General features: G+C 41.1%; 1 protein-coding gene across 1 annotated transcript in view; it reads right to left on the bottom strand.

Moving 5' to 3' along the window:
* Positions 1 to 645: 645 nt before the first annotated feature.
* LOC124712225 (SANT and BTB domain regulator of class switch recombination-like) overlaps positions 646 to 17,005 on the bottom strand; it is a 138,350-nt gene continuing 121,990 nt past the window's right edge. The window contains exons 10-11 of the mRNA XM_047242519.1: positions 12,070 to 12,263; positions 646 to 824 (exon numbers count right to left, since the gene is read on the bottom strand). Of these exons, the coding sequence (XP_047098475.1) occupies positions 646 to 824; positions 12,070 to 12,263 (373 nt within the window). The remainder of the gene's footprint in view (positions 825 to 12,069; positions 12,264 to 17,005) is intronic.

The raw sequence follows: 17,005 nt of genomic DNA on the forward strand, positions 1-17,005 counted from the left end.
CATATGAGTCCTATTCTAATGCACTTTGTTTTATAATGCAACAATAACTGCTTTGCTTGTTGTAAACTAAACCTTGTTGGATGTTCTATTTATTTGTTATAATGTAAATTGAGTAATCTACATCCATTGCATTAAAGGAAGCTGAGTAACCCCTAATTTAAACAAACATTAGTTTCCAATGTATGGCTGTTTTGTGAAAATTGAATACTTGAGAGATAAACAAGTATATTGGCTGATCACCTCGTAGGAGTAACTACTACCTGTTTATACCATATTAGAATATTTTTCTATTTTTTATATCATTTGAGCCAGTTCTAAGAGAACAGTATAAAAATTACATTTCACTTAATCATTCTGTGAATTCAGCTGTTTCAGAAAAATAAGACAGCAATTTTTACTGTACTGACAGGATTTTTTTGAGGTAGAACTTGAGTATGGCCTGATCTGAAGCACAGAAGTAGAAAAACCATGTCACAGTGAATTCCTATTGCTGTCTCCGCGAGTATGCAGGCAGACACAACAGTTGTCACTAGCACTTTTCTGATACTGCCTGGATGTAAAAGGCACTGATGCAAATGAACATATGCAGACAGGCTCAAGATTTACGAATGCAGGACTGGTGGCACTGAACCTGCCCTCTGGGTATCATCTGCGCCCTCGAACACGATGTCGGGCTGACATAGACATGCCTGTGCAACTAGCTGTTGCAGATGTACTGCTGACATTAGTTCGCTGGCGTCCACTGCTACCGGCCTGGCAACCATGGATGTGGCTATGACAGTGAGCTTCCTTCCATTCATGCTCGAGCCGAATATACGTTCCTCCTGTGAAATTAAACAGTTACAGGCAGTAACAAAATGCATGTGTTTTCTCTAGTTAAGTCATAGTGCAGAACCTTATTTGTAATTTTTACACTCATTTTGTATCGAGTCTCATGGAGTTACTTTATTGCTTTCATTTAATTTTCTTTATCTTATTTCACAGCTTCCATGAGATGTCTAAGTCAGAGTTCCCCAATCACAGAACATGCCACAACATATAGAATTCACAGACTACTGATTAATATTAACACACAAACTTGCCTAGCTTTATTATGCAGCAAAAGGCTCTAATCTAACATAATTGCTCTGCAGAAAGGGCTGTACCCATAAAGCTGCTCAACACAGATTTTGAAATCTGTGGTTTATCGCTCAAAATTTTTAGTTTTGATAGATTCTCATTTGAAATGTAATTGTAGAACAGTGTATATCTGTATGTACAATAGTTATGGAAGTGATACCTAACTTAAAATTAATTTTCTATCTCATGTTCAATAAATGAATGCTTCTGATTCTTTGAAATTAGTCCATATTAACCAAATCTTCCATAAGGTAGTGTGCATGTTTAGGACAACTAATCTAGAACTCTAAGATCCTTTAAGAGCAGTCTAAACAAAGTTTGGAACCTATCCAGCAGACTGTTCTGATCAACCTTTCCTGGGGTAAGACTATCCACTGTGAATACACACAGTTTTCTCAAGAAACAATAGTGTAGGATATAAAGAAACGAAAATAAGCAGACAAAATAAGCTTTCATAGTTCCGCGTCATTGACTGTGAGCATGATCTTTGTAGTGGAGATAGCAGCACTTTGTTTCTGCACAAGATCCTCAGTGTGATACTTTCAAGAAAGTTTTGCATCTTCAGTTACTAGAGTTTAAAATGTACAATTCAACTTAACTGATTACTTGATAATCATTTGGAAATCAAATATCAGTTTCATACAACTTTGGTGTCAAAAACTGTATGGATGCAATGATGTGACCATCTCTTCATTGTAAGCTACAGGCTGATATTACACAGTGCCTAATTTGCTAACACAATTACATTAAATATTACATTTCTCATATTTAGTGACGTGCCATATAGCAGAGATGGTGAGTCACAGAAAGGCACAACAAAAAGACTGTCATACAATTAGCTTTTGGCCAACAAGGCCTTTGTCAAAGTTAGACAACATACACACACTTTAAAGACTCCGGCTCCAGCTGCCAGAGACTGTGGTCATGTGTGTGTGAGTTGTGTTTTCATGAGTGTGTGTGTAAGTTGTCTAATTTTGATGAAGGTTTGTTGGCAAAAAGATAATTATCTGACAGTCTTTTTGTTGTGCCTTTCTGCAACTCAGCATATCCACTATATGGTGAGTAGCAACTATTCTTTTCATAGTATTGCTACATTCCATCCTGGATTTTCCATTGTTTGGTTTTACATTTAGTGGCAGATCATACATAAAGACAACAAAGTGCCAGGAGAAAAGAAAAGAGAAAAAAATATGATTTCTATTCTCCACCATGGAAGACAACTTTCTGCAATTTGTTTTCTAGAAACAGAGTGACCAATATTTAATATTTCTTTTAATCCCATAGAATTACAGTGTAGTTCACATGATCAAAAGCTTTTGCAAAATCAAACAGTGACAACAAGAACTAAGGGAAAACAAAAGCTATTTCAAGAACAACTCGCTATTGTGATGGCTTACATGTAGGATGTGCAGACTGTAATTTAAATTGTTCCTACAATACTTCATTATCTATTCAGCTAAAATGAATTCAGATTTATCCACCGTGAAACAGTATATTTAGCAATTTCACTCACAGGAAATTATACTTTGAAGGATTATACTAAGACACTATGAGAATAAATCACCACAATAGTTAAGCTTGATCAGTTACAAGGCTGTTTGCAAATATTGAAGGCTCACTGCTTTCTTTCTCAGACACACCAACTGCTCTTGCTAAGCTTTTCATTTATGTAAGGACATTTAACTTCATACATAATCTGCTTAGTGATACAAAAAAATACTGAAATTTCAGACAACGTAATACCTGCAGCAGATCATCATATGAATGATGATAATTGTAAAGATCAAAATTTATCTACATTAACTGATAAAAAATTCTTTTCAAAATTGAGTATAAATATGGAGATGAAATAAATTATTTCATCTGCTCATCTACATACACATTCTGCAGGCCACCATACAGGACATGGCAGAGGGTTCCTTGTACCACAACAAGTCATTCTATTTCTTGTTCCACTCATAATTGAAAAAAGAGGAAAATGACTGTCTATATGACTCTGTAACGGTCCAAATTTCTCTTATCTTGTCTTTGTGGTTCTTATTTGAGATATGTGTTGGTGACAATAGTCATACTGGAGTCATCAGCTGCAAATGCTAGTTCTTTACATTTTTGCGATAGCATTTCATGAGTAGAACATGATCTTTCCTCCAGATATTCCTAGTTGAGTTCATGAAGCATCTCCTTATTCATTAGTTGATTGAGCCTGCTAAGGCTACTAGTCTGTCTGCTGCTTAATCTCTTTTTTGTTTGGTGAGTAGTGACACTTGGGTTGCTGATCCTAGAACCTTTGGTTTGGACAAAAAGTTGCAACTGAAAAGCACCACTGGAGAATTTGATCCACTGCATCCACTCTTATTCTCATAAATATCCTTGATGAATTTTATAGTATGATGCCAGTATTTAAGAGATTCTCTGATTCTTCAAAATAGTTCAATGGAAATACAGAATGGAAAAAAAAACTCTCATGATAATTGATGAGTAACTTTAAATCAAATCAGGGGCACATGTTCAGCAAAGAGTTGTTATCTGAAGGGTTCCTGCCCAAGCTTGAAAACAATAAATGCATGAATTCATTCCATATGTTATTGTAGGTAATACATTCATTGAATTTCATGATAAGCATTTTTGGTGTATGATGAATAGAAACACATAACTTCACAGTCACTTTAATAACTTCTGAACTACTACCCTTTTTCCAGTTTATGTTTACACACTCTCATAGACAACTGTAATATATCCACCTGCAACAATTGGTAACACTGGTTGTTTAAGAGGGGTTGCTCAGTCTGATAGGAGCTGAGGGAAAAGGAGAGGTGTGTGCAGCAAGGGGGTAAGAATTTTTAGGCAAGGAAAGATTAGGGTGGTAATGGGAGTCATCAGGATCACAAGGATGGCAGTCTCAAAACTGTGAGAGTAGGTGACATGGGAGGAAGAAAGGGTAGATATAGAAGATAGATGAGTAACAGGTTTGCACAGGGAAGGTATGATTGGAAAATAATAGAAGATGAAAGTTTGGAGTAAAGAAGCAGGAAGGGGATTAGTGGAAATTAAGATCTTTAGGATTGTGAGAGTGGAGAATATGCTCAAAGGGCAGTTCCCACCCGGATAGCGCAGAGGATCTGGTGTCAGTATGAAGGTCCCCAATGGCATGGGAAATGAACCAGTTGTTGGAGTAATTGGTGTTGTGGTGTGCAGTGTGTTCAGAACCTGTTTTATTGATTTTTGGTTAGCCTTTGTTTGGTGTTGACCACTCTTGTGGATAGAAATCTAGTTGGTTGCCACTCCCAAATAGGAGTCTAACAATAATTTCAACACAGCTGGTATACAATGTAGGTGCTTCCACATGTGATCCTAAATTTTGTAGGATAAGGGATGTTTGTGACTGAATTGTAATAAGGGATGGTGTGCCTAGGTGCATCTACAAGTGATGAGGGTATATTTTTGTGTAAGCTATGCCTCGTCTCTGATCGCAATGATAGGTGGTTGAAGCTCTTGTGAAGGATGTGATTGAGATACCGTATTTACTCGAATCTAAGCCGCACTCGAATCTAAGCCGCACCTGAAAAATGAGACTTGAAATCAAGGAAAAAATTTTTCCCGAATCTAAGCTGCACCTGAAATTTGAGACTCGAAATTCAAGCGGAGGGATAAGTTTTAGGCCACACCTCCAAATCGAAACAAAGTAGGTCCATTGTAATATGAGACACAATTTAGGTCGAATAAATGACGACACAGCTACAGTAGTTTGGTTCAAGTTGTAAGCTTAGCAGTTAAGCTTTACCAGGGTAGCCATTGCTATGCGTCAGGCACTCCGTCCGTATTTATACGGGTACCCTTCCTTTTTCACATGCTTCATCTGGTTTGAATTGACTGCTTATTTTTATTTGATCTGATAAGTGCCGTTATCTTTGTTATTGGTGTTTACATCACTCTAAGCTGAAAATGCATTACTGTACTGTGTCATGCATTGTTTGTCGCATTCTGATAATGAGTGTTTACGGCCTGTCACTGCTGACGGCATGGCTTGCTTTTGTGCGCACTACCACCACTTACAATTAAAAAAAAAAAAGAGAGAGAGAGAGAGAGAGAGAGAGAGAGAGAGAGAGAGAGAGGAATCGCCTCATTAGCGAAACAATTGCAAGAGACTGCTATTTGTTGTTACTTACAGTGCTACTTTCTTTGATAATGATCAACAAATAATAGGCTGCATATGATAGAAGATGTTCTGAACGAGAGTTTAGCGAAAATTTTTCTCCGTTTGAAAATCTTTGCAGACGCCTCTTTAGTGCATTATGTTCTGCACAGAAATCAGAGTCATCTTAGATTTAAAAATCTAGTCAATTGGCATGCTTCAGTTCTGACTGTATCACTATTAGGCATAAGAATAATACAAATATAAACATGACATGATATGTATAGTCTTCCACGTTTGCTGTTGTCTCACTCTAGTTTCGTAGTTTATTAGGATGACAGGATTTAAATGAGATAGCAGCAAACATGAAAGAATACATGGCAAAATGTTTATATTTGTAATGTTTATATTTGTATTATTCTTATGGTGAAGAGAATACTGCATGTGATTCACAATTCATAAAAGTTCCTATTAGCAACTATCTCTTCTCACAGGTAGGAAAAAATTCAGAATGTAGAGTTGGCCATATTGGCGAACATCCCAAACAGTCTTGCCAGTCGGATTTTCGTAGTACATTGAAATGCTGCTACATTCGAAGATGAACAATATGGAATTTGTATTTACTTCATTGGATAATGTATGAAAATGCAGTGGTCGAAACTCGGGGCGGAGAAAAAAAAGCTCGTCTTCCACCTTTTTTATTTAATTTTTTTACTGACGCAGAGGTTTTGGCGCCAGTATTTATCTTTGTGCCTGCAAAGCATGCCTGTGTAGCACTACATATATTCGACGGCAGAAGTTAGTTGTGGCAGCACCTATCAACATTTTTCAGAACTTTTGCTTACTTTGCACTCGATTCTAAGCCGCAGGCGGTTTTTTGGATTACAAAAATTGGGAAAAAAGTGCGGCTTAGATTCGAGTAAATACAGTATTCTAAAGATGTGGCAGTAGAAGGATCAGTATAGTGCTTATTGGCGAATAAACCTGCATTTAAACTTCACTAATATCCTGTCTATTCTCTTAGCTTTTCCCACACTGCTTCTCTCCTGTAATTTCCCAATTCCAAGCCTTATACTCAATTTTTCACCATACTTACCCTCTTCTACTTTGAGCATGTCTTCTTTTTATGGTCCTCATTTTGCTATTGCCATTGAAAGCAAGATATCTCCCTCTCTAACAAGCTTCCCCTTACCTCACAGTCCCTCTTTATGCTGTACATCTGACCTCCCTCTTAGGTGCCACATACCCTGACTCTCCCTCCCCTTCTGTTAGGCTGAGCAACCACTCTTTAATAGTTGGTGTCACTGAAGCTGCATGATAGTGTCTTCCAGTGACTTTCTGATTTTTTTGTGTGTGTGTGTGTGTGTGTGTGTGTGTGTGTGTGTGTGTGGATACTTAAACTAGAAAAAGACTGGTAACTTCAAAGCTAATAAAGTGTGTAGCTGTTACATGTTTCTAACACCACACAGTCTAAGCTTCTCTTTTTATTCTTGTAAAGCTATTATTCTACTGTCAAACAACTGAAAATCCAGGATGAAATAATATGAAATATTATGAAAACAATCGATTGCTTCTCACTGTACAGAGGACACACTGAGTTGCAGACTGACACAACAAAGAGGATGCTATACATTTGAGTTTTTGGCCAAAAGGCTTTCTTATAAAGTAGAAAACACATGCACATTCATACAAGAACAACTCCCATAAACATGGCCACTGTCACTGGCCAGTGGCCCAACTGCGCACAGCAACTGCGCCTGATGGGGGAAGCAGTCTGTGGGTGGTGAGGGCAAGGAGGAGGATGGGGGTGAGGAAGTGGAGAGATTGCAGTGTAGGGGTGGGGGAAGTTCTAGTGGTTCTTCTGGGAGCATGCAGAGATGTGATGGGTGGAAGTGGTTGGGCTGCTAGGTGCAGAAAGAAAGTTTGAGGGGGTGGTGGGAAGAGAGTGTAAAAGGAGAGAAATAGACAAAGTGAAAAATTCTGGTTGGTGCGATGGCAGGATAGAAGACTGTGTCATGCTGGAGTGGGACCAGAGAAGGGGATAGTTCAGTGAAGGGAATGGACAGACAACAAGGAGGTTATGGGAACATAGAATGTATTGAAGGGAAATTTCTCACCCATGCATTTTAGACAAGGTGGTGTTGCTAGGAAGCATCCAGATGGCACAGGCTGTGAAGCAGTCATTGAAGTGAAGTACATTGGGTCGGCCAGCATGTTCAGCAACTGCATGGTCCAGCTGTCTCTTGGCCACAGTTTGTTGGTGGACATTCATGGAGACAGACAGGTTGTTTGTCATGCCCATGTAGAAATTAGCACAGTGGTTGCATCTTAGTCTGCAGATCATATGACTGCTTTGACAAGTGGCCCTGCCTTTGATGGAATAGGAGATACCTGTAGCCAGACTGGAGTAGGTGGTGGTGGGAGGATATATGGCACAGCTCTTGTATTTAGGTCTATTATAGGGATATGAGCCATGAGGCAAGGGGTTGGGGGCAGGTTTGGAGTAAGAATGTACAACGATATTCGTAAGTTTGGTGAGTGGCGGAATTCCACAGTCCAAGGGGTGGGAAGGATAGTAAGTAGTATCTTCCTCATTTCAGGGCATGGTGAGAGCTAGCTGAACCCTGGCAGAGACTGTCATTCTGTTGCTTCAGTCATGGGTGGTACTGAGTCATGAGCTGGATGGTGTGAATGTGGGAGTACACCATGGGAGATCTGTTCCTCTGTTTTCGTGCAAGGTTGAGAGGTTAATTTTGGTCTCTGAAGACCACAGTGAGACCCTTGGTGTATTTGGATATGAACTACTGATGGCCTGATCACTACTGATGTGATGGCCTTGGGTTGCTAGGCTGTATGGAAAGGGCTTCATTGTTTGGAAAGGCATAGCAGCTGTTGAAGCAGAGATATTGCTGGTGGTTTTTCGGTTTGAGATGGACAGAGGTACTGATGTAACCCTCCTTGAGGTGGATGTCAACATCGAGACAGCAAGAAATATAGCTTGTTGCATTGAGGAGGACATGGTAAAGCAAATGGGGAGGGGGAGTGTTAATGTTCTGCAGCAATGTGGATTGGATGTCCTCATCCTAAACCCAGATCACGATGTCATTAATGAATCTGAAACAGGTGAGGGATTTGGGGTTCTGATGGTTAGTAAGGAAGGAATCCTCTAGATGGACCATCAGTAGGTTGTCATTGGAGGGTGCCATACTGGTGACCATTGCTGTACCACAGATTTACTTTTAGGTAAGCCTTCAAAGCAGAAGTAATTGCAGATGGAGATATAGTTGGCCGTGGTGACTAAGAAGGAGGTTATAGGTTAGCAGACAGTTATGCATTGCAAGAGATGGTTTTCAATAGTGTCAAGGCCACTGGCATTAGAGATGTTAGTGTAGAGGGAGGTGGCATAAACAGTGGTGGGCAGAGTGCAGGAACAGGAACTGTGGAGAGCTGGTGGAGAAAATGGCTGCTGTGTTTCAAATTGGAGGGTAGGTGATGAGTAATTGGCTGAAAGTGTTGACTCATGAGAGCAGAGAGAGTCTCAGTGGCTGCACAGTAATCAGCCACAATGAAGCATCCCAAAGTGGTTAGGTTTAAGGACGTGCAAAGCATGTACAAGTTGTGATCAGAAAGCATGGGAATTTTTGTTTGTCTTAAAGAATTTTTATTTATTCAGTCAACATCAACTTGTTCTCTCCAAAGTAATACCCCTCAGATATAACAAGATTGTAACAGTGCTTTTTCCAATCTTCAAAGCATTTCTGGAAATCACTTTTTGTTATAGTGTTCAGCTCCTCCTTTTTATCTCACCGGTGGCAGCAAAATGATGTCCTTTCATGGTTCTCTTCAGATTTATGAACAGAAGGAAGTTGTGTAGGCCATGTCTGGCGAATATGGTGGCTAAGGCAACATTATATTTGCCAACAAATGATGATGAAGCATTGAGGTGTGAATAGGAGCATTATCGTGATGCAATTTCCATGAGTGGTTTTGCTACAGTTCTAGTAGATGTCTTCAGATTGCTTCATGCAAATGGTGCATAACTTCCAGATAGTATTCATTACTGACTGTGCAACCATAAGGCACAAATTCATGATGCATTTTCTGATGGTTATAAAAGAAAACAGTCTGAAGAACTTTCATGTGTGATTTAACCTGTCAAATTTTTTTCGGTCCTGGCTCTCCTGACAGTTCTGATTGGGATGACTGGGCCTTAGTCTCAACGTCATATGTGTATATAGTTCAAATGGCTCTGAGCACTGTGGGACTTAACTTCTCAGGTCATCAGTCCCATAGAACTGAGAACTACTTAAACCTAACTAACCTAAGGACATCACACACATCCATGCCCAAGGCAGGATTCGAACCTGTGACCATAGCGGTCGCACGGTTCCAGACTGTAGCGCCTAGAAACGCTCGGCCACTCTGGCCAGCTCATATGTGTCATATGTGTATACTCATGTTTCATCATGTCTTATAATCTTCTTTAGAAGTTGTGAATTGTTAGTGATCTCACCCAGCAATTCCTGAGCGATATCTACATTACTTCATTTTTGATTGAAATTCAACAATTTTGGACCACAAACTTTACTGCTACACGTTTCATGCCCAAAAGATCTGAAAAAATTGCTTGGCATGAGCCAAAGGATATGCCTATATTATTAGCAACTCCTCTGATAGTGATCTGGCAATTTTCCACATCCATTTTCTTTACTTCTTCCACATTACTGCCAATAATTGATGTGTTGGGGTGTTCAGGGCAGTTGTCATCTTCTCAACCCTCTTTGGGACATTTATGCCACTTATAAACACTTGTCTTACTAATAGCAGACTCACCAAAATCCACAGTCAACATTTTGAATGCGGTGCTGCATTTTATTCCATTTTTCAAGCAAAATTTAATGGAAATTATTTGATCCATGCTTTTTAAAAGTAAAAATTCTAGAAGCAATTGAAAACACATCTAACCTTTTCCATTGTTAACAATAAACTAGATATTCAAAACAGCTAAAAATGCAAACATACATCAAGAACGTGTATACCAACAAGATAAAAAAAATTTAAAATCGGATGTACAAAGCCTGCAAAATTAAAAAATTCACACTACTTTTGGATCACATCTCATAGAAGATAAGAGTGCTGGGAGTAGTAAAGGGGAGGAGAGAGACAGACTCATGGGAGAGGTTCTGGGATGGCTTAAGAATTTAAGGAGTGAGTGGAGATTCTGTTGGATTTCTGAAATAGGGTCTCTGTGGCAGTGTTTTTATGTGGATGAATCTGGCAGCTGGTAGAGTTCCTCTACCAGGTAATCCCTGTGGTTCAAAACCACAGCAGTGGAGCCTTCGTTGACAGGTAGAATTATCAAGTCGTGATCAGTTTCTAGGTGATGGATTGTGGTTTGTTCTGTGGATGTGAGGTTAGCTAGTAGAGTTCCTCTGCCAGGTAATCCCTGTGGTTCAAAAACACAGCAGTGGAGCCTTTGTTGACAGGTAGAATTATCAAGTCATGATCAGTTTCTATGTGTTGGATTGTGGTGTGTTCTGTGGATGTGAGGTTAGTTTTGATGTTGAGACAGTTGGGGAATGATGGTGAGGCAAGGTTTGTGGTTAAGAAACTCTGGAATATTAAGAGGAGTGATTTGTGGACAGTGGAGGTGAATTGTGGCTGAATGGAGGAGTGAACTGAGTCAGGCATGGTTTAACATTGGTCTTTCGTTGAGTCTGATTCATAGGATTGATGGCACAAAAGTGTTTTCACTGTAGGACCATGAAAAGAGAAGGTCCAAAAAAAGCCCACCATGATGGAAATTAGTAATGGGGCAAAAGGTAAGGCCTTTGGAAATGAACGACACTTCTGTGAGATGAAGGCTTTTGTAGGAAGAGTTTATATATGTGTCTCAGGGCTGTTTAGGTTCTTGATTCTGAAGGGTGTGGTAAATGCAGTAGGTCTGCAAGGCAGCATTTGTCAGCTATGAGGGGATGTGGAGATGGCTTGGAGACTGTTGTACAGGTTTCGGATATTGGTAGTCTAAGACAGGAGCAGAAGGTGAACAGGTTGGAGAATTTTTTGAGGTGGCACTGTGCATGCTGCTGTAGTTGCTGGAAGGCCAGAGTTTCATTGTGATTGTTACTATTCTATTATGATTCTTCAAGCTGACAAGAGCTCTACTATGATTACACTGGAGTTTTTAAGTATGAAACATTTTCGTATATGACAGCACAAGACACAAAATGTATACCAGAACACTCTACTTGCAATCTGTGTTGAAATGAAGAGCTTATGAAGATGTTGAACTCATGACATGGCTTAACATTTAAATCTACTAATCTTTTCACTTGAACAGAAGTGAGAACAATCCCATTCTATTAAATCAAAAGCTAACAAAGTCACTGTCCTGTAAAACGTTTCTATGCATCACACATTAATCAGCCACAGGTGCCTTTCTTCATTTTTGTTTATTTACTCTTTTAATATTTGTTGCACTCTACTGATGTGATACCACTGCCAATGACACATCCCACATATGCATCAGAAACTATCATACACAAAACACTTTTGCTTGAGATAGAGGAAGTATTACGTTTGTTCATGATTCCAGGACTTACATGTGCTCCTCTACAGCAGAATCAATTTAATAATTTTGACACAAGAAGAGCAGTGAGAAATGATTTTCCTGAGCAGGATCAGACTTGCATCAGCAGATCAATTTTATGTTGAAATATAATTATTATCTAGAGGATACTATATTCAGATTCATGTCAGTTCATATCTTTTACACCACCATCATAATTCATAGACAACAAGAAGGTGAACAGCAATACCTGCAGGCACTGAGTGGGGGCTCCATCGATGGTGTCGATGTGCTGTTCCTCCCATGCGACCAAACATAGCTGTTCCTTCTGCACACATGCGACGTGTTAGTAATGTTGAGATTTGCTGCATAGCTCTTTCTTCATACTCACGTTGATTGTCTTGGTTGTTTCGTGTTGACAACACTGATAACCACTGGGATGGTCTGAAAAGATAATGTCTGTCATCTCTTTCTGATAACCATTTGTATTGCATCTATTTTTAACAGAAACCAACTTCTATGAAGTATTTTGGAAAGAAACAACATAGAAAAGATGAGGTGAAGAATACATCACAGGATACCTCAATTCTCAGATACGAGGATACTGACAAAGGTTTTCAGCTTGACAGTGAACAACCATGGGTTTTTGTAGGTAAAAAAATGCACTTATTTTTTACCATAGTCCCTGGATTGCATAATATTTGCCAGATATTTTTTAACCCCTGCAATGCAGTCAATAAGAAGATTCCCTTTAAATGGGTTTTACTCACTGCTTTGATTGCTGTTTTGTTTCTAGTGTGAAGTGGTGGACCCACCCCTCACCCAGAGTAACTAATCGGCGCATTGAGGAAAACTGTTTTCTTGTAGGATTATTCAAAAAGTTTCCATGTGAGGGCACCGCTGCAGCATATATACAATGTAGTTGACTCTGATGTGAGTATCAGCATTAACAAGTAGGCAAGGGATCAGTGTTACATTTGTGTCCTTCTGACATGTTTGTGGTAAATGTGGAAATGTGAACTATGGTGACATTATTACCAAATGTGTCCAAATAGGACTAGTGTGCTGTTTTTCTTTTCTTGGCTGCTGAAGTATGAACACCGGCAGACATTCATCATATAATGAAGAATGTGTGTGGGGCAGCATGTCTGTCAAAACCACCATTGCAGAATGCTGCACAACCAGCAGTGCTATTGCTTCATGATAATGCACATCCTCATATTGTGAATGCTGTAATGCAGAAGTTATGCCAACTGAAACAGGAGGCACTTGAGCACCTGTCCTGTATTACTGATTTCTCCCCAAGCAATTATCATGCTTTCAGTCGCTTGAAAAACGCCTTGAAGGACTGACAATTCCTGTTGGACAAGGATGTGTGGCAGGCAGTTTTGGACTTCTTCACGTAGCAGGCCACAGTGTTTTACCAAACAGGTATGTTCAACCTCCTTGTGATGGTGGGATAATTGCCTCAGTGCTCACAGCAATTTTGCCTGACTGGCATACTGATTCTGGACTGCATTGCCTTCAAACTGAAACTTTTTGATTGCCTGAATAAAATGGTTCAAACACTGGTATGGATTTGATTTCAGATTTATTTTTGGTCAGCTTTCAATGAATACAGTATTCAATTGGATGTTTTCTTCTAGGTAATCCTTCCTGTAAAATGTACTGTACTTTTCATTGTGATATTTTTAGAACACGGAACAACTTTACAATAAGCTCTTGTTCATAGATGGACAGGTGGCATCTGACTATACAAAATCATGAGAGCATTGTTACTTAAAAACCCATCATCCAAAGAATGACATGTTTTCTGTAAGTATACTCTTGACATGGTAGCTGCTGGGATTATCAGTACTGATTCAAGTGGCTTTAACCATCACTGACTTCTTTCTGATCATTGCCAACTTAAGTTAGCATACAGTGTGTCAGTAAGTAAGAAGATTTAAAACTCAATCAGTTATATAATTTCCGAGATGAGAAACTCAGTGTCACTTCTGAATTTGGAGAGACACTAAGCAGAGTGCACAGCCAGGAAACATTGGCAACAACCAGAAATCAGTCAGTACTATTCTTATGTACTTGTGTTTTTATTGACTCAGCTGCTTTCATTAGCCACTTTACTGTGAGTCTTCTTGTAATGGACATATAGCACAGTCATTACCAATAGCCCAGCTGAATGGCATGGACAGAGTGATGGAGTTATATGAGTTACGGGCTCTGTAAGAATGTACACAGGCAGAACAGCACTTGTCTACAGGAAAACCAGGTTGGTTCTCATACCAACATAAAAAGCTGTGCAGTGATTGCAGCATAGTTGGTATATGGCATGGCTGCTTTCACAGGTGGCCTGGGCTGGCTGCTTTAACAAGTGGCCCTGCCTCTGATGGGGTAGGATAAGAGTGCTACAGGACTGGGGTAAGAAATGATGGGTAGGTGGATTGAGCAGGTATTGCACCTTGGTCTTCCACAGGGATATGATCCCTGTGGCAGGGGGTTGGATGTGGGAGTGGCACACTGATGGACCAGGTGGTTGTGTAGGTTGGCTGGGCAACAAAATACCACCTTGGGAGGGCTGGGAAAGATGGCTTTTGGACACAGCCTTTTTCAGAAAAGGAAACACACACATACATTCATTCACACAAGCAAGCACACATAATGCACACATGACTGCCATCTCCAGTAGCTAAGACCGGAATGCATTCTACCATCCAGTCAGCCACACTTTCAAATATGCCCACCACCATTTGCACTGCAACATTTCCTACAGTTGCCACCACCATGGCGCAAGGGCACTGCTACGAACGATTATGCTGCTGACACTGAGATGAAAGCATTCCCTCTCTGGAGCTTCAGTGGCAGGTGTACTTAAGTTTGAGCATTTGTGAACTGACACCACTTTGTGTGTTTGCCAGTTGAATAATATGTACAGATTTTCATAGTGGTCAGGGCTCGACATCTTCTGAATGGACATTGTAGTAAAGAGTGACAGATTTATAATTTTTTTATCTGTATATATATATCTGCACTCATTATATATAAAAACAAAGATGAGGTGACTTACCGAACAAAAGCGCTGGCAGGTCGATAGACACACAAACAAACACAAACACACACACAAAATTCAAGCTTTCGCAACAAACTGTTGCCTCATCAGGAAAGAGGGAAGGAGAGGGGAAGACGAAAGGAAGTGGGTTTTAAGGGAGAGGGTAAGGAGTCATTCCAATCCAGGGAGCGGAAAGACTTACCTTAGGGGGAAAAAAGGACAGGTATACACTCGCACACACACACATATCCATCCACACATACAGACACAAGCAGACATATTTAAAGACAAAGAGTTTGGGCAGAGATGTCAGTCGAGGCAGAAGTGTGGAGGCAAAGAAGTTGTTGAAAGACAGGTGAGGTATGAGTGGCGGCAACTAGAAATTAGCGGAGATTGAGGCCTGGCGGATGACGAGAAGAGAGGATATACTGAAGGGCAAGTTCCCATCTCCGGAGTTCGGATAGGTTGGTGTTGGTGGGAAGTATCCAGATAACCCGGACGGTGTAACACTGTGCCAAGATGTGCTGGCTGTGCACCAAGGCATGTTTAGCCACAGGGTGATCCTCATTACCAACAAACACTGTCTGCCTGTGTCCATTCATGCGAATGGACAGTTTGTTGCTGGTCATTCCCACATAGAATGCATCACAGTGTAGGCAGGTCAGTTGGTAAATCACGTGGGTGCTTTCACACGTGGCTCTGCCTCTGATCGTGTACACCTTCCGGGTTACAGGACTGGAGTAGGTGGTGGTGGGAGGGTGCATGGGACAGGTTTTGCATCGGGGGCGGTTACAAGGATAGGAGCCAGAGGGTAGGGAAGGTGGTTTGGGGATTTCATAGGGATGAACTAACAGGTTACGAAGGTTAGGTGGACGGCGGAAAGACACTCTTGGCGGAGTGGGGAGGATTTCATGAAGGATGGATCTCATTTCAGGGCAGGATTTGAGGAAGTCGTATCCCTGCTGGAGAGCCACATTCAGAGTCTGGTCCAGTCCCGGAAAGTATCCTGTCACAAGTGGGGCACTTTTGTGGTTCTTCTGTGGGGGATTCTGGGTTTGAGGGGACGAGGAAGTGGCTCTGGTTATTTGCTTCTGTACCAGGTCGGGAGGGTAGTTGCGGGATGCGAAAGCTGTTTTCAGGTTGTTGGTGTAATGATTCAGGGATTCCGGACTGGAGCAGATTCGTTTGCCACGAAGACCTAGGCTGTAGGGAAGGGACCGTTTGATGTGGAATGGGTGGCAGCTGTCATAATGGAGGTACTGTTGCTTGTTGGTGGGTTTGATGTGGACGGACGTGTGAAGTTGGCCATTGGACAGGTGGAGGTCAACGTCAAGGAAAGTGGCATGGGATTTGGAGTAGGACCAGGTGAAACTGATGGAACCAAAGGAGTTGAGGTTGGAGAGGAAGTTCTGGAGTTCTTCTTCACTGTGAGTCCAGATCATGAAGATGTCATCAATAAATCTGTACCAAACTTTGGGTTGGCAGACTTGGGTAACCAAGAAGGCTTCCTCTAAGCGACCCATGAATAGGTTGGCGTACGAGGGGGCCATCCTGGTGCCCATGGCTGTTCCCTTTAATTGTTGGTATGTCTGGCCCTCAAAAGTGAAGAAGCTGTGGGTCAGGATGAAGCTGGCTAAGGTGATGAGGAAAGAGGTTTTAGGTAGGGTGGCAGGTGATCGGCGTGAAAGGAAATGCTCCATCGCAGCGAGGCCCTGGACGTGCGGAATATTTGTGTATAAGGACGTGGCATCAATGGTTACAAGGATGGTTTCCGGGGGTAACAGATTGGGTAAGGATTCCAGGCGTTCAAGGAAGTGGTTGGTGTCCTTGATGAAGGATGGGAGACTGCATGTAATGGGTTGAAGGTGTTGATCTACGTAGGCAGAGATGCGTTCTGTGGGGGCTTGGTAACCAGCTACAATGGGGCGGCCGGGATGATTGGGTTTGTGGATTTTAGGAAGAAGGTAGAAGGTAGGGGTGCGGGGTGTCGGTGGGGTCAGGAGGTTGATGGAGTCAGGTGAAAGGTTTTGCAGGGGGCCTAAGGTTCTGAGGATTCCTTGAAGCTCCGCCTGGACATCGGGAATGGGGTTACCTTGGCAAACTTTGTATGTGGTGTTGTCTGAAAGCTGACGCAGTCCCT

The sequence above is a fragment of the Schistocerca piceifrons genome, chromosome 8, assembly GCF_021461385.2.
Source record: "Schistocerca piceifrons isolate TAMUIC-IGC-003096 chromosome 8, iqSchPice1.1, whole genome shotgun sequence".
Lineage (NCBI taxonomy): Eukaryota > Metazoa > Arthropoda > Insecta > Orthoptera > Acrididae > Schistocerca > Schistocerca piceifrons.